At 44.5% G+C, this 21098-nt stretch overlaps 1 protein-coding gene across 9 annotated transcripts in view; it reads right to left on the reverse strand.

The window, feature by feature from the left end:
* SP110 (SP110 nuclear body protein) overlaps window positions 1-21098 on the reverse strand; it is a 49553-nt gene that overhangs the window by 12684 nt on the left and 15771 nt on the right. For 6 of the 9 annotated variants that reach the window (XM_025278429.3, XM_025278431.3, XM_025278423.3 and 3 more), the window contains 7 exons: window positions 20989-21066; window positions 17807-17935; window positions 15367-15516; window positions 12406-12492; window positions 11284-11337; window positions 8900-8980; window positions 6573-6791 (listed from right to left, as the gene is read on the reverse strand). In XM_025278429.3, coding sequence (XP_025134214.2) covers window positions 6573-6791; window positions 8900-8980; window positions 11284-11337; window positions 12406-12492; window positions 15367-15516; window positions 17807-17935; window positions 20989-21066 — 798 coding nt within the window. The remainder of the gene's footprint in view (window positions 1-6572; window positions 6792-8899; window positions 8981-11283; window positions 11338-12405; window positions 12493-15366; window positions 15517-17806; window positions 17936-20988; window positions 21067-21098) is intronic. The other 3 variants (XM_025278424.3, XM_025278428.3, XM_006047066.4) reach the window with 3 other exon arrangements.

The following is a 21098-nucleotide window of genomic DNA, read 5'->3' on the forward strand; positions in this document are numbered from 1 at the left end:
TTTCTTCCTGTAAGAGGAAAAGAAAACCCCCAAGAGTTCTAGACTAGTCTGCACATTGCCTATGGAGAGTTAGGCAACTCAGAGCCTTAGAGTAGGGATCTGGGGTTCTGATTCAGGAGAAAGAATTGTAAAAGTAGAAGGGGTAACAAACATCGGGCTTCCCAGGGGCACTGGTGATAAAGAACTCGCCTGCCAATGCAGGAGACCTAAGAGACTCAGGTTTGATCCCTGGATTGGGAAGATCCCCTGGAGGAGAAGGCAACCCACTCCAGTATTCTTGCTTGGAGAATTCCACGGATAGGGGAGCCTCTTGGACTACAGTCCAAGGGGTTGCAAAGAGTTGGACATGACTTTAAAGCCTTAGCACAAACACAATATCAGTTAAGTTCAGTCGCTCAGTCGTGTCCGACTCTCTGCGACCCCATGAATCGCAGCACGCCAGGCCTCCCTGTCCATCACCAACTCCCAGAGTTCACTCAGACTCACGTCCATCGAGTCAGTGATGCCATCCAGCCATCTCATCCTCTGTCGTCCCCTTCTCCTCCTGCCCCCAGTCCCTCCCAGCATCAGAATCTTTTCCAATGAGTCAAGTCTTCGCATGAGGTGGCCAAAGTACTGAAGTTTCAGCTTCATTCCTGCTTCCCCCATCCCCCACCAACCTCACCATGGGCAAGTTCATTAAAGACAGACGCGGGAGCTGTTTCTTGGGGTGGGGGTGGGGCAGAGAGAAAGAGCTCCCCAGAGCTGATGTGCATTCATACTGGATGTGGTTGCATCTGCAATGAGGCAAGGAGAATATATAGCCCAACTCTCACCCTGGTCTCGAACACTTATAGAAAGATCTAAAGGAAAACATGTGAAAAAGCAAGCGCATCATTGGGGAAAAAAAACCGAAACAGAGAAGCATCAACGGCAAGGAAATCATGAGTTAGTTCAGAAAGATATGAGCTAGGTAGAGTCAAATGAGAAATGAGAAGTGAGGCGAAAGTTGCCTTCTATAGACCCCAGAGGAAGCTCAGCCTTGTGGAGCAGGGGTTGTAGCAAGGTAGGTAAGAATAAGGGGTGGGAAGACCTTGGTGGGAAGAACAGCCGGCCAGTGCTCTTGCACAGAGTGGCTGGCTCCACCACTGGCCCCCAGCATCTGCCCACTAAATACAACCCAGTGAACGAGAGCATGGCACTGGGAGCCAGACTGGGTGGGCTTGTAATCCTGGCTCTGCAATTCACTAGCAAGGTTATAACAGGGTGTGCTGATGTCATCAAAGCTGAGTGGGGCATTTGCACCACAGGCTCTTAACTTGCTGACAAAGTGGAGTCATGGGTAACTTTGAATCACTATGAAAATCCCGAGGGGGATTTGGATGGCAACAGGGACCTTCCATAGTTGTCTGTGTCACCAAACGATCAAGTACAGGTCCAGTGGACACAGACATCCCAGACATGCCCACAGGCAGATGTGGCTGCAGTGTGTGGCTTTGGGAACTCTGGGCAGCCAGCCCAGTGTGCAGAGTGGTGGGCACGGGCAGCTCCCCATCCTTTGCCTGATTAGGAGGGACCTTGTGTCCCTAATGCTTCCAAAGCCACCCCCCCACCTCCACCCCTCAGGGAGGAAGACAGTTTTCTGATCTGCTTCCCATGATCTTTCATTTGGCTCCATCCCACCTCTCATCTCAGTAAACAGACGTTTAAGGTTGGAAGCCTGGAGGGGTGGAGGGTGGTTTGAGTACAGCTCTCCCACATCTATTAGGTCACCGCTAGTAAATGTGAGCAAAGACAAGGAACCTGCTAGGAAAAGTAAGCAATTAAAGAGCAAAGGGAGGGACTTCCCTGGTGGTCCACTGGTTAAGACTTCGTGATTCCAGTGCAAGTGGTACGAGTTTGATCCCTGGTCGGAGAACTAAGATCCAGCATGCTGAGCAGCGTGGCCAGAAAACAAACAAACAGAAAACAACCCAAAATCAACCAAACAACAAGAAACAGCAACAGCAATAACACCAAAAAAAAAAAAAAAAAAAAAAAAAAGGGAGTTCATAGAGATGAAAAGCCTGGTGGAGAAAATGAAAAGAAAAGCCTAACAGAGACAAAGAAAAGCAGAATGGAAAAACCCCCATTAGTGATGGGGAAGACCACCTCCAGGGATTCTTACAGAACCTAGGGAAGAGGCACAAGGTGAACACTATGCCTGGGGACTTCCCTGGTGGGTCAGTGGTTGAGAATCCACCTGCCAATGCAGGGGACACAGGTTCAATCCTTGGTCCAGGAAGCTTCCACACGCCACAGAGCAACTATGCCCATTTGTTGCAACCACTGAGCCCATGCTCCAGAACCCTTGAGCAGTAACTACTGAGCCCATGAGCTGCAACTGCTGAAGTCCATGCAGCCTAGAGACTGTGCTCCACCACAAGAGCAGCCACCGCAATGAGAAGCCCTTGGACCACAACTAGGAAGTAGTCTGCTCACAGCAATGAAGACCAAGTGCAGTAAAAAGTAATAATAATAAATTAAAATTAAAACAGAAAAACCCGTCATGGCCTGGGGAAAAGTCTGGACCTCTGTATCTGTAGAGGAAGGGCCCGTGTGGCGATGCAGTGGCTGGAGAAGCCTGGTTAGGGGCCTAGTAAAAGCAGCACACATATATTTTCTTGTTTATTTGCACAACAACCTTAGGCAAGTGAAGGCAGTGGCCGTGGTCCTCATTTTAGAGTTGGCACAGATTTGGAGAGAGAATGCCTGGCGGTCACCGCACTGTGAGATGAGGCTGGCATTGGAATCCAGACATGCCAGCCCCTATGTGTGTGCTCTTTCCCTGCCATCAGGAACACTGCGACAAGATTCCACATCGTTTAAAGCAGAGTGTGTGTGTGGGTACTCAGTCATTCAGTCGTGTCCGACTCTTTGTAACCCTATGGACGGTAGCCCACCAGGCTCTTCTGTCCCACACAGGGTGTGTGTGTGCCTCCTAAGTTACTTCAGTCACGTCCGACTCTTTGCCACCCCAAGACAAGGTGTTAAATCAGAAGTCAAAGCCGGGTGGGCGGACATGCTAAGGAGGTGGGAGAAGCTGATGCTGACGGACAGTTGTCAGTGTTTGCCTAGACTCCTGCCTCCCACTTGTGTTTCCTGCAAAGACCTGGAGGGGGAGTATTTATTTTTCACTGTAAAACAAAGGACTTGGGATTAAAACACCTAGGTTGGTTTTAGCTCATGCAAGTCCTTTATGTTCTAAGTGAATCTGCAAAATGGACCAGAAAAAACCTATTTGAGGATTAAATGGCAAAAAGTAGAACAAATCGGTTGCCAATTGTAAAGTGACGTACACACTTACATATCGTTGGCAGGGCTTCTGTGTATGGTCGTGTGGAATACACACTGAGCAGAGTCCCCCTTTAAGGTGGAGGGTGGGGAGCTCCTAAGTGACATCAGAGCTATAGATCATTCGCACACTTCCTGCCTCTTTCCAGCAGGGGGCAGTAAAGGGCCTGGTTACAAGAGTCAGCTCTGCCAGATTAAGTCAAATGTTTCTCTTCTAGTTTATATGGGTCAATGGAGTCCCTGATATAGGTATTCATACTTGATGAGGAAGAATGGATAATGTATTGATCTAACAGCTATTTAAGCACAAAGTGCAAGGCGCAGAGAAGAGCTGGAGCTGACCTCATTTGATTTTCCCATAGTGAATAGGATGTACACAGACAGTTAATCACACTTGTGAAAAAACAAACAAACTCACAGCCTTAGAGAAGAACTTACAGTTACCAGGGGGGAATGGTGCAGGGAGGGATAGTTAGGGAGTTTGGGATGGACATGTACACACTGCTGTATTTAAAATGGATAACCAACAAGTACCTTCTGTATAGCACAGGGAACTCTACTCAATATTATCTAACAACCTAAATGGGAAGAGAATTTGAAAAAGGATACATGTATAGGTATAACTGAGTCAGTTTGCTGGACAGTAGAAATTAACAGAACATTGTAAATTAACTATACTTTTTTTTTTTTTTATAAAGAGATCTGAGCACTTCCCTGGTGGTCCAGTGGTTAAGACTCTGTGCTTCCACTGTAAGGGGTGTGGAGTCGATCCCTGGTGGGGGAAGTTCTTGCCTCAAGGTATGGCCGAAAAAAGAGAGAACCAAAAAAAAAAAATTATACTTGTGATAAGTGCCACCAAGAAAAAACACTGTACCTGCTAGGTTCAAGAGGCTTTGTTCAAGGTGAGTCTGAAGCTGTGTAGCAAGGAAAGGAGGATGGAGGGGTTGGCTATGAGGATGGAGTGTGTGATGGGGGAGGAGATACATGAGCTGGCCCTGAGCAGGATGGAGCAGGAAGCACTGGGTGATGCTCAGAGAACCAGGCTGGAAGAGGCCCTGGGGGCTGTGGCTAGGGGTTGGAATATGTGTGTGGATTATGTTCTATTTCTTGACCCGGTGGTTGGGTATACCTGGGCTTTTCCTTCGCATGAGTCCCTCAAGTTGTACACTACGCACCAGCATTCTTCTGTAAGCACAGTATGCCAGTGCTCCTCAAGATGCCGACCTGCGATGAGCTTGACCAGAACAGGAATCAATGCGGGGCTGTCTATAATACTATACATAAAATAGACAACAAATAAAGACCTGCACTGCTCAGCACAGGGAACTCCACTCAATACTCTCTAACGGCCTAGATGGAAAATAACCGAAAATGGAGGGGATATATGTATTACGTGTACCTGATTCACTGTGCTGTACAGCAGAAAGTAATACAACACTGTAAATCAACTACAGTTCAATAAAAATTTTAAAAGTAATAAAAAGAGTGCGTGCTAAGTCTTCAGTCGTGTCCAGCTCTGTGCTAACGTATGGACTGTAGCCTGCCAAGTTCCTCTGTCTGTGGGATTTTCCAGGCAAGAATACTGGAGTGGGTTGCCATTTCCTCCTCCAGGGGATCTTCCTGACCCAAGCATCGAACCTGTGTCTCATGTCTCCTGCATTGGCAGGTGGATTCTCTACCACCAGCATCATCTGGGAAGCCCCAGATAAAAACAGGGATGTTAGTAATGTAGGCTAGAGAATGCTGAAGTCATTTATGGTCCTCCCAGAACTCAGTGGCTTATTATAGACTTCAGCCAACTACGGCCCAGGAGCCAATCAGCCCAATGTCTGTTTCTGTAATGAATATTTTATTGGAGTGGAGCCCGGCCTACTTGTTATGTTTTTGCCTCTGCCAGTTTCCTGCTCCCAGGAAAAGGTTAAAGTAGCAGCACTAAACCAGTGTGGCCAGCTGAGCCTAAATGACTCACTTTCTGGCCCGTTATAGAAAAAGTTTTTCAAGCTTTGGCTTGCAGTGGCCCTCTCCCTTCTGTCCACATTTCTTCGGCCGAGTCACATGGCCCTTCTTGAGTACACAAGGCAGGAGTATGTGACCTTCTGAGATGCTGGCGAGCAGTATCGTGATCTCCCACCTCATGTTTAACCCTGCGCAGTGCACAAAGAAGTTTCGAGGAAAACACTGGAAGACTATCACTATTGGCCTGTGTGTTCAACAAATGGAAAAGGCTTGTTATTTCTGTGTCCAACTTGTTATTTCTATGTTGTGTCCAACTCTTTGCGACCCCATGGACTATAGCCCACCAGGCTCTTCTGTCCATGGTATTTTCCAGGCAAGAAGACTGGAGTGGGTAGCCATTCCTTTCTCCAGGGGCTCTTCCTGACCCAGGGATTGAACCTGGTTCTCCTGTGTTGCAGGAAGATTCTTTACCGTCAGAGCCACCAGGGAAGCCCTTATTATTTCTAGTGCTGGTGAAGACGTAGGGGAAAGTGTGTCCACACCATATTCATGGGAGTCTAAACTGGCAACAGTTCGATCATTGGGTAGGGCACTATTTATTTTACTTTATTTTTAATTTAATTTTTTGGCCACACCGCACCACGCCACTTACGGGATTTAAGTTGCTTGACCAGGGATTGAAGCCAGGCCCTCAGCAGTGAGAGCACAGAATCCTAACCACCGGATGACCAGGAGTTTCCCAGTATGGGATAATTTTACTTTTTAAAATATTTATTTGTGGACTTGACTGCGTGGGGTCTTAGTTGTGGCACATGGATCTTTGTGGCACACAGGCTCGGTGGCTGTGGCATGTGAGCTTAGTTGCCTGACCAGGGATTGAACTCATGTCCCCTGCACGGTTAGGTGGATTCTTAACCACTGGACCAGCAGGGAAGTCCCGAGATAATTTTAAATACGCAGACTCATGGGTTAGTCTATTTCACCTCCAGAGACAAACCATGAAGAAATAAGCCAGAGAACGTGTCCGCTTCGAGGTTTGGTGCCACCCCCGTCAGTGGGTCGGCCCGAATCAGAGAGCAGCCCCCAGACTCCATGGAGCAGGTGACTCTGCTGATGGATATGTAAGCAGCAGAACCTGGGAGAGGTGACCTGGGTCCACAGGACACAGCTGAGGCGACCTGCACCCTGGGGACGCGATTACTTCTCCCAGCAACCACCCCCAGACCCTGAGACCCTGCTCTGTCTTCATGCCGCCTCACGGATGCTTCTCCCTCCTTCTAGCAATCACTTCAGATCTACATCACCTGTGCGGGCTCCATGAGCGACCCTCCCACGCTGAGCATTCACGTGACCAGTGCCACCACCAGCTTTATCCTTTTGTGCAGGCATTCGGGCACCTTCAGCCTGTGCCTTTCGGGCTCTTGTCATGACCATTGATTTTCTGGTTGAGTCATCCTTCTTTTGAGTCACCTGATTCACCCCTTGGAGCTTCTCTTGGATTCTGAGCCCTGATGAGGCTGCTCCTGGAGCAAATAGAGATTTGTGATGAGTTTTCACTGGGGTCCCAGTGGCCCTCCTGTTAGCGACCTCCCTCTCACATTCCCAGTCCCCTCACTTTGAGTTCCCTTTGTACCCCTGCCTGCCTCTTACTATTTCTCTATAATCACTCCTCTCTTTTTCTTGGATGTATCTTTCTTCTCCTCCCTAAACCCTGTTTCTCTTTTCCTCCTTCAATTCCTCTTTCTGACTCTTCATTACACGTGTATCAGTGAGAATATAAGCTCCATGAGGGCAGGGATCTTGTCTGTTTTGCTTGTTGCTGAGTCCTCAGAAGCTAAGGCATGTGGCCAGAACACACCTCAGCTCAATGCATCTCTGTGGAATGAATGTGCAACAAGCAGCATAGTTTAGAAAATATTCAAATTATGTATTTTTCATCCTTATACATTGTATGCTACTGCTAAGTCGCTTCAGTTGTGTCTGACTCTGTGCGACCCCATAGATGGCAGCCCACCAGGCTCCCCTGTCCCTGGGATTCTCCAGGCAAGAATACTGGAGTGGGTTGCCATTTCCTTCTCCAATGCATGAAAGTGAAAAGTGAAAGTGAAGTCTCTCAGTCGCGTCCGACTCATAGCGACCCCATGGACTGCAGCCTACCAGGCTCCCCCATCCTTAGGATTTTCTAGGCAAGAGTACTGGAGTGGGGTGCCATTGCCTTCTCTGTATACATTGTATAGTCCATGGAATTCTCCAGGCCAGAATACTGGAGTGGGTAGCCTTTCCCTTCTCCAGGGGATCTTCCCAACCCAGGGATTGAACCCAGGTTTCTCGCCTTGCAGGCGGATTCTTTACCAGCTGAGCCACAAGGGAAGCCCCTTGTAATGGTCAGGGTTCCCTAATAATGAAGTTAATCAATTTTCGGGAAAGGGCAGAATCTAGCCCAGGATCTCAGTCGAGGCCACTTTGGAGATACTACACAAAATCTCAGAAACACAAGAGTGAAAGGGGATTTCTATGTTCCAAAAATTATTTTTATACGCCAAATAGAAAAGCTCAGAGGTCTGAATGTCAAGTGTTCCCAGAAGCTGTTGGTAGAGAGAACTCAGCATGTGACAAGGAGGCAGCGGGGCTGGGGAAGAGTCAAGGGGAGGAGAAGGGTAGGGAGGGGGTTCTGGTCCCTTCCCAGGTCAGACCCCAAGACTGAGGGGTATTGGCAACAAGAAGAAAAATTGGGAAAATGTCCAAAGCAGTGAAATGCATGTCATGATTCCAGTTTGGGCGCCGAGAGGAGATTTCCTCCCAGGATGCCACATTCCCTCCTAAGGGCTGGGAATCCAAGACAATCCCCACCAATCGGCACATCTTGAACTAAAGAAACAAGGAGAAAGGAGAGGGGCAGGGGAAGAGGGAGAAAGTGCAGAGGAAAAGGATAAAAGGTGATGAGCATGAAAAGGAATAAAGCAGAGGGTCCAGAAAAACACAAAGTTACATATAGTTTTGTTTCTTGTGCTGCAAATAACATGCTTTTTCATGCATGGAGTCAATGGCATGCTAAGCATCTCTGCGGGTGGTTTTGAACACTCAATGACCACAAATCTAACCCCAGTTTGGGACTGGGAATCTGAATTCTGCCTGCACATTCAGATTTTTGCTTTGTCTGTTCTTCTTGGCTCTGAACTTGCACTGGACATTGTGTGTGCTAAGTCACTTCAGTCGTGTCCGACTCTGTGTTATCCTATAGACTGTAGCCCCCCAGGCTCCTCTGTCCATGGGGGTTCTTCAAGCAAGAATACTGGAGTGGGTTGCCATGCCCTCCTCCAGGGGATCTTTCCGACCCAGAGATTGAACCCATGTCCCTTGTGTCTCTGGCATCGGCAGGTGGGTTCTTTATCACTACTGTCACCTGGGAAGTCCCACATCTCAAAATCGTCTGATGCCTCCTGTCCACCTCCACCTCATTCCTTCCCAGTGATAAGATAAAAGAAGCCTGTTGGAACCAACATGGTTCTCCCTTTGTGGGGCATAGTCCTTGATGAGATGGTCTAGGCACTGGGGTGGAGTTGGCCATGTGGCTGAAGAGAAGAACCCTAATGAACACCAAGGGAATGACAACTTCATCTTTCTTGCTCACCTTTTGAGAGACATTTTTTTCTGTCTGTTTTTTGAACTTGACCAGTTATGTATTTTTCTCTTCTTTTTTTTCTCTTCTTTTCTGAAACAGAAAAGAAAATCATCTTTTATGGCTATCTATAGCTATGGTTTTCCCAGTGGTCATGTATGGATGTGAGAGTTGGACTGTGAAGAAAGCTGAGCGCCGAAGAATTGATGCTTTTGAACTGTGGTGTTGGAGAAGACTCTTGAGAGTCCCTTGGACTGCAAGGAGATCCAACCAGTCCATTCTAAAGGAAATCAGTCCTGAATATTCATTAGAAGGACTGATGCTGAAGCTGAAGCAGCAATACTTTGGCCACCTGATGCAAAGAGCTGACTCATTAGAAAAGGCCCTGATACTGGGAAAGATTGAAGGCAGGAGGAGAAGGGGATGACAAGGATGAGATGGTTGGATGGCATCACCGACTCAATGGACATGAGTTTGAGCAAGCTCCAGGAGTTGGTGCTACGATTCATGGGGTCGCAAAGAGTTGGACATGACTGAGCGACTGAACTGAACTGAACTGAACTGATAGTGATCTATAAGTTTGAAATTTTTAAGTAAAATTTTTTCTATCTTCCCATCACTTTGGAGAGGAAAGAGAACCATGAGCCAATGTGAAGAAACTACTTGAAAATGAAAAAGGATTGAATAAAGAATAACAGAAATGTGGCAAATTATTAACATTAAAATATGCCATTTTTTCTAATAACTAGTTTTTTCAAGACTAGAAGAAAATATATAGAGAGATTGTTATAAGCCATAGATATAAATGATCTTCCTAGCCAAACTCAAGGCCAAAAATCATAAAGGTAAAAGATGAACAGATTTAACCATTTAAAAAGCTTAAATGCCCATACTTCAAAAAGTATCCATGTGATATTAAAATAAAACTGGGAAATTCCAATATATGTAACATTAGAGGATGAATGTCCTTAATAGATAAAATAAAAAATGAATAGCATACTAAGAAAACGGACAAAAAGCATGAATTGAAAGTACATAAATTAAATTAAAGCATAAATTAAAAGAGGAAATACAAATGAAAAAAATTTTTAAAAAGCATCTTTAGACCCCCCCCAAAAGTCCAAAAAATTCATTGCTTGGTTTGAATTATACCCAAACTTGTAAAAACTTCTATCATATCTGGGTTGATGAAGATGCAGTTAATGAGCACTTGTGTTGTTAAAGGGAACAACAACAGTAAAACAGATTTTCTGGAGAATAGTTTGGTAACAAATATGAAATTTAAGATATACAGACTCTAACCAAGTAATTTACACTTAGAAATTAATTCAGAGGAAATTATTGGGCAATCGTGTAAAGATACCAACACATGCAATATGATTTCTATTTTTATATAAAAATGGGAAGTATACTAACTTACTGCCAATAGGTTATTATTGAAATACATTATTAATCATGCAGTAATGAGCTGTATATCCCCTCCCCTCCAAAAAAGGAAAATAGATAATGGATAACATTGATACAATGAGAAAAATGTTTAGAAGTGTTTATAGAATAGACTATGCAGAATAAGCATGTGTGTGTATATATATACATATATAATGCATATGCATATAAATATACATATGTAAAGAATGTACACATATATATGTACATGAATGCAGACCTTTTTGTAAGGTACAAAAATAAGGTGGCAGAAGCAGATTAAATAGATATTTCACTTCCTGATTAATAACTTGGCATACTGTTGGCAGATTTTATGAGGAACTTTACATGGGGCTGGACAGGATGGGCTACTCTTCAGTACAAGCTGAACCAGATCTTGGCTTAACCTGCACAGTGTATTTCTCTGCCAGGCATAGTTCTCTGCAGGACAGGGGTCTCCAGGACAGCTGTCTGCTATGGATGGTGCTGAGATCCATGCTGCTTGGCAAGGAAATGGTAGCAGAATTACTAAATTTAACCTGCAGATGGAGTCCTACAGTGGAGGAGGTATGCCTCTCCTTGACCTTGCCTCTTGCCTTTCTTGTGGGCTGTAGCCCAGTGAAGGGGATGCCGCGTGGTAAGGATGATGGAGCAACAGCCAGAATGAGCCATGTATGGTGCCAGCCCCGACCACCTACTTCTGTATAGGAGAGAGAAATAAGCCTTTTTTATCTCACCCACTATTTGGAGGGGGAGGGTAAGTGGTGGTTTTCTGTCACATACAGCAAGTTAGTCTTAATGGCCACAGCGTATTGCTTTTATAGTACTTTTTTTTAATGTTGCAAAAAGTTAAATTACTGCTGTAAAAAGCACACATCTTTTTCTGGCTTGGATGTCCTAAGGACATAACAATCATGAAAAATAATATCAAATCTACCCTACCAGGGACCAAATAAGTTCTTTACACTTACGCTTTTTCCCAGGAGATTTTTCCAAAGACAGTTTACTGTCATCATCCATGGAATCTTAAAAGTAATAAGAAAGAAACTTTTGAATAAGCAATCTTTGTATTCATTTCCATCAATATTGAGTTGGTAAAGCTTTAACAGTATTATTTCTATCCCTTAATATAATGGGCTTCCCTGCTGGCTCAGAGGTTAAAGCGTCTGCCTGCAATGTGGGAGACCACGGTTCGATCCTTGGGTTGGGAAGATCCCCTGGAGAAGGAAGTGGCAACCCACTCCAGTATTCTTGCCTGGAGAATCCCATGGAGGGAGGAGCCTGGTAGGCTACAGTCCATGCGATCGCAAAGAGTCAGACACGACTGAGCTACTTCACTCTCACTTTATTATAATGGAGAATGGTGGCTCCTCAAGAGGGCTCTAGGGACCAAGATTCTCTAGTCCTGCGCATGCACACAACAAAGTCAGGGGCTCATGCTCAGGTATAGTATTACATTTGCGTTTATGACTAGCTGTTCACTTCCCAGAAAGGTCATGTGAGAAATATGGTGATTGGGGTCTTAGGGAAAAACTGGATGGCTTGGCTGTGTAATACAGTACCATGAATATACTCAGAGCATGAACTCTTAGCGGCGGAGAAAGAAAGTGAAAGAGTCGCTCAGTCATGTCCAACTCTTTGTGACCCCATGGACTGTAGCCAGTCAGGCTCCTCTGTCCATGGAATTGGCCAGGCAAGAATGCTGGAGTGGGTAGCCATTCTCTTTTCCAAGGGATCTTCCCTAGCCAGGGATCAAAACTGGGTTTCCTGCATTGCAGGTGGATTCTTTACTGTCTGAGCCACCAGGGGAGCCTTAACAGTGATGGGTTGCCCCCTAATTGGTTCTTGGGGTGAAAAAACTTAACTCTTTTCATGTATAAAGCATAAATAAATATATCCAGTACAGAAATGGATATATAATATACCTGTGTTATTAAAATATCCCGGGGGGTAGGGTTCATGATTAGAAAAAAATATCTAGATGGGCTCTCTGGAGCAGCAGTAATGAACAAATGGCTGAGAAACACTGACTCAGTAAAACAGCTCTAAGTTCGGGTTCCTGATTATGCACTGTGAGACTTGCGATCCCTCACCTTTGCCATGGGTGATTCTTGGTGGTGTGCCGGGTGGCTCCTGGGGTCTCTTCCCTTCATCCATTTCTGAAGTGTTATCACTGATCTCTGGGGAAAAAAAAAAACAAAAAACACAACATTCATGTCACTTTCCCCTCTGGAAAGTCAATGGGGAATCTCCCAGAGAAGCAGGAAGGACCTTGAACACTCTGGACTTGAAGGCTGGAGGTTCCAGTCTTGCTTGAGCCTCCAAGACACCCTCCTGAGAATAATTCTACCACTGATCTGTCTGCCAGTCAGGGGAGGGCCATAGCAAACCTGGTCAGTAATGGTTCCACTACTACCAGAATGTCCTTTGGGGAGCCATCATTTGAGCCTCTGGACCAGAGATCCAAAGTGAGGTTGTGAACCCCTTGGAGAGTCCTGGAAACTCTTTAAGGAGACCTTCCAGGTCAAAATTGTTCTCATAATGAGATGTTCTTTGCCTTTTTTTTGCTATGTTGGCTTTTGCACAGATAAAGCAGGTAAAAACTCTGGTGCTTCAGTACAAATAAAGTCCCCGAATCTTAGAATTACCTATTGCATTCTCCACCACCACTTACTCAACATGAAAAAAACAAACAGCAGTTTCATTTAAGAATGTTCTTGATGAAACAGTTAAAATTATTAATTGTATTAAATTTCTACCCTTGAGAACACTTCTTTTTAACAGTTTATGTGAGGACTTCCCTGGTGGTCCAGTGGTTTAGACTCTGCCTTGCAGTGCAGGGGACACAGGTTCAATCCCTGATTAGGGAACTAAGATCCCACATGTTGTGGAGCGACTAAGCCTGTGCTCCACAGTAGAGAGTCTGTGCACCGCAATGAGAGATCCTGCATGACGTAACTAAGACCCAATGTAGCCAAAAGGAAAAAAAGTCTATGTGAAAAATTGGGGCGCACATATAAAGTAGTTTGTTGCATCTTGAAGCACCATGATTGTCTCAAGAATAATACTCAGGTGATTGAGTTGTAAGCTCACTGTAAAATTCAGTAAACCAATACTTTCCAGTTGTATATGCTATTATAAAGTCTGGCATGAGTAGGAGATTCATTTGAAACACAAGATAGTGTGAAACATCTTACTACAACGGAGTATGAAAAGCTCATTGATATGGTTTCAGACTGGTTGCAGCAAACCTTTAAGAAACTATCACTTGTGGAGTTTTGGTGTAGTATCAAATGTGAATAACCATAGATATCTCAAAAGACTGTTAAAGTACTCCCCCCTTTTGGCTACAGATTTGTGTGGCGCTGGATTTTCTTCCTATGATTCAACCAAAGGTAAAGGGGATTAAGAGGTACAAACACCCAGTTGTAAAATAAATAAGCCAAAGGGATATAACATATGGTATAAGAAATAAAGTCAATAATATTGTAATAACTTTGAATGGGGATAATTAATAAGTTACTAGACTTATAGTGGTGATCATTTTATAGTGTATACAAATGAAACCCTTATGTAATGTACCTGAAACTAACATAATATTGTACACCAAACATATTTCAATGAAAGAGAAAAAATTTTAAAGAAGCTTTAAAAACAGAAAGCAATTGTTAACAGGGTATAGACTGTGTTATTAAAAATGTTCTCTCAAATGCAAATCAAAACCACTATGAGGTACCATTTCACACCAGTCAGAATGGCTGCGATCCAAAAGTCTACAAGTAATAAATGCTGGAGAGGGTGTGGAGAAAAGGGAACCCTCTTACACTGTTGGTGGGAATGCAAGCTAGTACAGCCACTATGGAGAACAGTGTGGAGATTCCTTAAAAACCTGGAAATAGAACTGCCTTATGATCCAGCAATCCCACTGCTGGGCATACACACTGAGGAAACCAGAAGGGAAAGAGACACGTGTACCCCAATGTTCATCGCAGCACTGTTTATAATAGCCAGGACATGGAAGCAACCTAGATGTCCATCAGCAGATGAATGGATAAGAAAGCAGTGGTACATATACACAATGGAGTATTACTCAGCCATTAAAAAGAATACATTTGAATCAGTTCTAATGAGGTGGATGGAACTGGAGCCTATTATACAGAGTGAAGTAAGCCAGAAAGAAAAACACCAATACAGTACACTAACGCATATATATGGAATTTAGAAAGATGGTAACAATAACCCTGTGTACGAGACAGCAAAAGAGACACTGATGTATAGAACAGTCTTTTGGACTCTGTGAGAGAGGGAGAGGGTGGGAAGATTTGGGAGAATGGCATTGAAACATGTAAAATATCATGTATGAAACGAGATGCCAGTCCAGGTTCGATGCATGATACTGGATGCTTGGGGCTGGTGTACTGGGACGACCCAGAGGGATGGAATGGGGAGGGAGGAGGGAGGAGGGTTCAGGATGGGGAACACATGTATACCTGTGGCGGATTCATTTTGATATTTGGCAAAACTAATACAATTATGTAAAGTTTAAAAATAAAATAAAATTAAAAAATAAAATAAAATAAAAATGTTCTCTCAGCTCTCAATATAATACAGTAAAGATATGTACAAAAATATTGAAGAAGCACATTGAAAAGATAGTTAATAAAACTTTTTAGAAGAATCCAGCTTTGATTAAGGTAGACATTAAAGAGAGTTGCAAAAATGTAAAATGATACCACTCACCTAACTAATATTTTTATTTGAAAAGTGACGACTCAGAGGGACGGTACGGGGAGGGAGGGAGGGAGGTTCAGGATGGGGAACATGTGTACACCCACGGCGGATTCATGTTGATGTATGGCAAAACCAATACAATATTGTAAAGTAATTAACCTCCAATTAAAATAAATAAATTTATATTAAAAAAAAAAAGAAAAGTGTGCTATTTTTCATAAAAATATATTATTTATGGTAATAAGTTATTGGTCTATTATGGGTTGCAGAAGAGAGCCTTCCACACTGAGCTTTCAGATGACAAATTCCATCACCAGCCTTACCCTCTGATTTAGGCATCTGGGCACATTCTGTCCTTCTCTTTTGTGTCCTTGTCATGACCTTTGTATTCCTGGTTGAGTCGTCCTCTGTATGAGTCACCTGATCCAGTCCTTGGAGTGTCTTTTGGATCCCATGCCCAGGTAAGGCTGCCCCTGGCCAAACAGTGATTTGGGTACAGTTTTAATTGGAATCCCAGTGGCCCTCCTCCTTCCCTGAATAGTGATTGCCTTCTCACACTCCCAGTCTCCCCACTGTGAGACCCTGGTACCCCTGCTCTGCACCTCACTTTTCTCCTGCTATCTCTTTGTAGTTATGTATATATAGATTTTCTTGTATGTACCTTCCTTTCCCCTGAAAACTTACTGTCTATTCTCACTCTCTGTGCAACTTGTTGAAATCAATCAGATTAATCTGGGGGAATCCCAGAGCACTGGGGCTGATTTCCTGTTTCCTGGCTTCAGACCCCCACTGCCAGAAAGTGCCACATCCAAGTAAACATGGTCAGATGGTCTGTTTCAGCAGAGGAGGGGTCTCGTAAAGCACTTTTCCAGGTTCCCTAGGGCCTGTGTGTGATACAGGAGACAGGAGAGACCCAGGATGCCTCTAGTAGGGAAAGGGCAAAAAGGTATCAGAGAATTGAGAGGCAGGGGCCCTGCAGTGGAGGGTGGGGCTGAGACCCAGAGGATGAAGGGAAGTGGGAGTGGGAGTGTTAGCACTGGGGCTCTCTTCTCCCTTTATTTTGCCAATGGATTTTGTATTTACATCTTTGGACTAGATTTTTTTACTGAGTGCCACATTGACTTCTCTGGTGGCTCAGATGGTAAAGAATCCATCCACCTGCAAGGCAGGAGACCAGGGTTTGATCCCTGGGTCAGGAAGATCCCCTGGAGAAGGGAATGGCAACCCACTCTAGTATTCTTGCCTGGAGAATCCCATGGACAGAGGAGCCTGGCAGGTTACAGTTCATGGGGTTGCAAAGAGTCAGATATGATTGAGTGACTTGCATTTTCAAATTGGTGTACTGTGGGGAAATTGTCTCCTTGATTTCTCAGTGCTTCTGTGAAAAGCTCTAGCTTCCTGAGACACAAAAGTATATATGATATAAAAATAGGAGATGTTTTCTTTCACTTCCCCTAGAATTATTTCGCTTTTCATATACCATAGAAATTAAATCTCTAGCTAGTTAATTACTGCCTAATCCAAAGAGGTGATAAAACTTCTCATTCTGGTCATGATCAAATGTTTGTGGCCAGGGCTAGGCTCCTAGGTTAAGTCCCACAGTACCAGGGACATAGAGCACTCTATCCCTAGGTGTTCACATGTCAAAAGGGATGGAGCCCAGAACTTGGAGACTCTTTAGTAAAAGCTGGAGACACCTGGGGTTTCTCTGGCTCTTAGAAAGAGGCATTTACATTCTCCCAAATTAGGGTGAAGACTCAGGATCTTTTCAATCTTATCTCAAAGCAGTTTAAAAAAAATTGCTTTTCTCTTTTCAGGAGCAGAAGAGGATGACTGTCCTTGTCCTGTATACAAACAGAAAATCCATCCTTCTTTCTCCTGTGTCTATAGGATGTAATCTGCATTCACACAGAAGATTCCATCAGCTCTCTCCTCGTTCCTGTGGGTCTGCATATGAGAAATGCTACAATGTCGAACTGGTTGTGAATATCAATAAAGAATTCTTCTCCCTGACCCAGGTGCTTTGTGGTTTTACAATAGTCATATTTCTAAAGAACATCACTCTGTAGGAGGGGGGAATTCCGTGGTTCTTGACAAACCACACACATGCATAGACAGTTAGCACCAATCTTGAAATGAACAAGTCAAAAATTGAATTCTAAAAATTTCCCCCAATATATTTGCATCCTTTCTCAGCAACAGCATCACCTACCATTCACCCAGCAGTTTAAGCCAGAAACTGAAGAACAAGCCTTGATTTCTCTCTCTCATCCTCAGCTTCCAATTTACCAAATCTTGTCAACTCTACCTCCAAACTGGTCTTGAATAGACCTTCTCTCCAACCTCTGCCAGATCTGAATCCAGGCTGCTGTCAGCTCCCACAGCATCTGCCCCTTAAAGCTGTGCCCTATATCTTTTCTATTTCCAATTCATTCTTTACATAACACCATAATTTTTTGTTGGTGAAAATTGAATCATGTCATGTACACACTGCTATATTGAAATGGATAACCAACAAGGCCCTACTGTACAGCCCAGGGAGCTCCCCTCAATGCTATGTGGCAGCCTGAATGGAAGAGGAGTTTGGGGGAGAATGGATGCTGAGTTCCTTTGCCGTCCACCTGAAACTATCACAACATTGTTAATTGACTATATAATCTAATATAAAATAAAAATTTTAAAAAATTGGATGATGTCACTTCACAGACTAGGTCTCTTCAGTGGCTCCCTATTGCACTTAGAATAAGATCCCATCTCCCACACCTTGGCCAACAAGGATGAGCTGTCTCAGGCCTCCAGCCCCTTCTTGTTTTCTCATCTTACTTCCTTGGTGGCTTTTGTTCTGCTGTCTCTTCTTTGAGGTGGCCCAGATACATCTTTTTCTTTTCTTTCCTGAAAAGATACAGATCATATTTTATAGCTACAAACATTGATCTATCAACCTCATATGTCAACAATGCTTAGCTTCAAATCACAGTGGCCAGGAGGTCATTGGTGATCTTTGGTGATGCTGAAATTCTAAAGCAGCAGAGGAGAGAGAGATGTAAAGAAATGGATACAATACATTTGGGTAACTCATTTCTAGAAGTTTCATTGCGAAACAGAAGGGAGAGCGATGGAGATGGATGACGTGAGAGGAGGATCAAGAGAAAATTCCTTTCATGAACTGTGATAGGATTGGGCATTGGTTGAATGAATATCCTTGTGAGAAAGTGAAAGTTGCTCAGTCATGTCCAACTCTTGTGACCCCATAGACTGTAGCCCGCTAGGCTCCTCTATCCATGAGATTCTCCAGGCAAGAATACTGGAGTGGGTTGCTGTGCCCTTCTCCAGGGGATCTTCCTGACCCAGAGAACCTGGGTCTCCTGCATTGCAGGCAGATTCTCGACCATCTGAGCCACCAGGGGGAGATGCTGAATTCTCAAGAAAGAGAGGAACCATAGAGATGGTCAGGAGAGGTGGAAGGGTTGCTTTGGAGAGAAGGAAGGAACTGGAAAGGAGGGGGCAGATGCAGGGTTTACCAGGTGGGAGCAGGAAGAGAGGGAATTCTCATTTGATGCTTTTGTATGAAACAGGAGGAAAGGTCATCTGATGTGCAAAAGGGAAGCAGTGAGGTATAAGAGGTTTGAAAATAAAAAACTGTTTTTTTTTTAGATTTGAGAGGATCTTGAAAGTGGAGAGTGAAATAGTTGGCTTAAAGCTTAACATTCAGAAAACGAAGATCATGGCATCTGGTCCCATCACTTTATGGGAAATAAAGGGGAAACAGTGGAAACAGTGTCAGACTTTATTTTTTGGGGCTCCAAAATCACTGCAGATGGTGACTGCAGCCATGAAATTAAAAGATGCTTACTCCTTGGAAGAAAAGTTATGAACAACCTAGATAGCATATTGAAAAGCAGAGATATTACTTTGCCAACAAAGGTCCATCTACTCAAGGCTATGGTTTTTCCTGTGGTCATGTATGGATGTGACAGTTGGACTGTGAAGAAAGCTGAGCGCCGAAGAATTGATGCTTTTGAACTGTGGTGTTGGAGAAGACTCTTGAGAGTCCCTTGGACTGCAAGGAGATCCAACCAGTCCATTCTGAAGGAGATCAGCCCTGGGAATTTCTTTGGAAGGAATGATGCTAAAGCTGAAATTCCAGTACTTTGGCCACCTCATGCAAAGAGTTGACTCATTGGGAAATGAGTCCCTCTCTGATGCTGGGAGGGATTGGGGGCAGGAGGAGAAGGGCACAACAGAGGATGAGATGGCTGGATGGCATCACTGACTCGATGGATGTGAGTCTGAGTGAACTCTGGGAGTTGGTGATGGACAGGGAGGCCTGGTGTGCTGCGATTCATGGGATCACAAAGAGTCAGACACAACTGAGCGACTGAACTGAACTGAACTGAACTGAGAGGATCACAGGAAGTGGAGTGGTCACGCAGTGTGGGGGGTCATTTATGCTGGAGTCATGAAGACACAGGGAGAACACGCTGTCCAGCCATGTGCCTCTCTCCAACTGTGCCTGATTTCTGGTACAGTGTGCTGGAAGCAGCTAATAGTCTCTGCCAAGTTCTAGGAAAAGACAAGAAGCAAAGCAGGTAAAGATAGCAGTAGGTTACTGAAACAATGGATCTGGCACTCTAAACTGGTAAGAAGGGTTATGAAGAAAGGCAGATAGGGCTTCCGTGGTGGCTCAGTGGTAAAGAATCTGCCTGCCAGTGCAGGAGACATGGGTTCCATCCTTGGTCAGGGAGGATCCCACATGACTTGAAGCAACTCAGCCTATGCACCACAACAACTGAGCCTATGCTCTAGAGCCTGGGATTGACAACTACCGAAGCCCTCATGCCCAAGATCCCATGCTTCCCAACAAGAGAAACCACTGCAATGAGAAGCCCATGCACTGCAATGAAGAGTAGACCCTCCTCACCACAGTTATGGAAAAGCTGGAACATGGCATGGAAAACCCAGCACAGATAAAAATAAATACATAAATAAACAAATAAAAGAAAGGCAGAAGATTGAATGGAGAAGGGAAAGGTCAGTGGACTGCTCACCCAACTGATATTGAAAGAAAGCTGCAGAGGAAGAAATTGTAAGGAAGAAATCAAGGAGGGATACTTTTGAATTCATTTTTATAGACTGGGGTGAGAAGGAGAGATCAGAAGTTGAGCAATAGCTATAGAAGGAGCAAATTTCAAGCACTGAATGTCAAAACAAGGAAATTTCAAATTATTGGGAAGATGAGCTGGATTTACATGATGAAAAGGCCCATGGGTCACCTTTGGGTTCAGGAGGCCAAGAACGGGTTGGGGGAAAAGTCACTGGAAATAAGGAGTTGAAGGATTTGAGAGCCAGAGTCTTGGATGGGTCTGTTACTCACATGGACCTTGCAGGTATCCAGGGGGATAGCAAGACTGGAAGTGACAGAGAGACTCTAAGTCAGCCTTGAGGTCCTCCAGGGAGTGGTGGGGAAGTCAACGTATGACAGTGATGAAAAGGGAGTGAGCCCTTCTCTTGATGGCTAAGCCTCAAAGGAGAGGATGGGGAGCAAGGGGCTGGGTGGGGCAGTGGGTAGCCAGGAGTGGCATTCAACCTACCTTCCCACATGAGAAGAGGGTAGCAGAGAATATGCAGTCTTGTCTTAAGAGGAAGCAGTGTCCTCTTGGGGAACCAACTTTCCATGAAAGAGGGAAATGTAACTAACCCTATAAGAAGTTGTGTATGTAGGAGACCTTGATGATTTTGGAACAATTCCAGTGGGTGTGTATTTCAATGGCCCCAAATGCCTTCTCATTTCCCTATAATTTTCATGAAGGCCTTAGAGGAAGACGTAGTGAACTGGAAACAAACTGTGTTGGGCATGATATCTACAGGCACCTAGTGGGTGCTCATGACAAGATGCAGCCCCAAACCCACCCTCCTGAGATATGCAGGAGAAAGGCAATCCTTACCTTTCTTGCTGGGGAGTGTCCTGGATGCCTCCTGGAGCTCCTTTGGGTCACTTGGTTCAGGGACATCATCTCTTCTCACTGACAAAAAAATATAATTAATTTTAGAACTC

Source organism: Bubalus bubalis, chromosome 2 (genome assembly GCF_019923935.1).
Source record: "Bubalus bubalis isolate 160015118507 breed Murrah chromosome 2, NDDB_SH_1, whole genome shotgun sequence".
In the NCBI taxonomy this organism is placed as follows: Eukaryota; Metazoa; Chordata; class Mammalia; order Artiodactyla; family Bovidae; genus Bubalus; species Bubalus bubalis.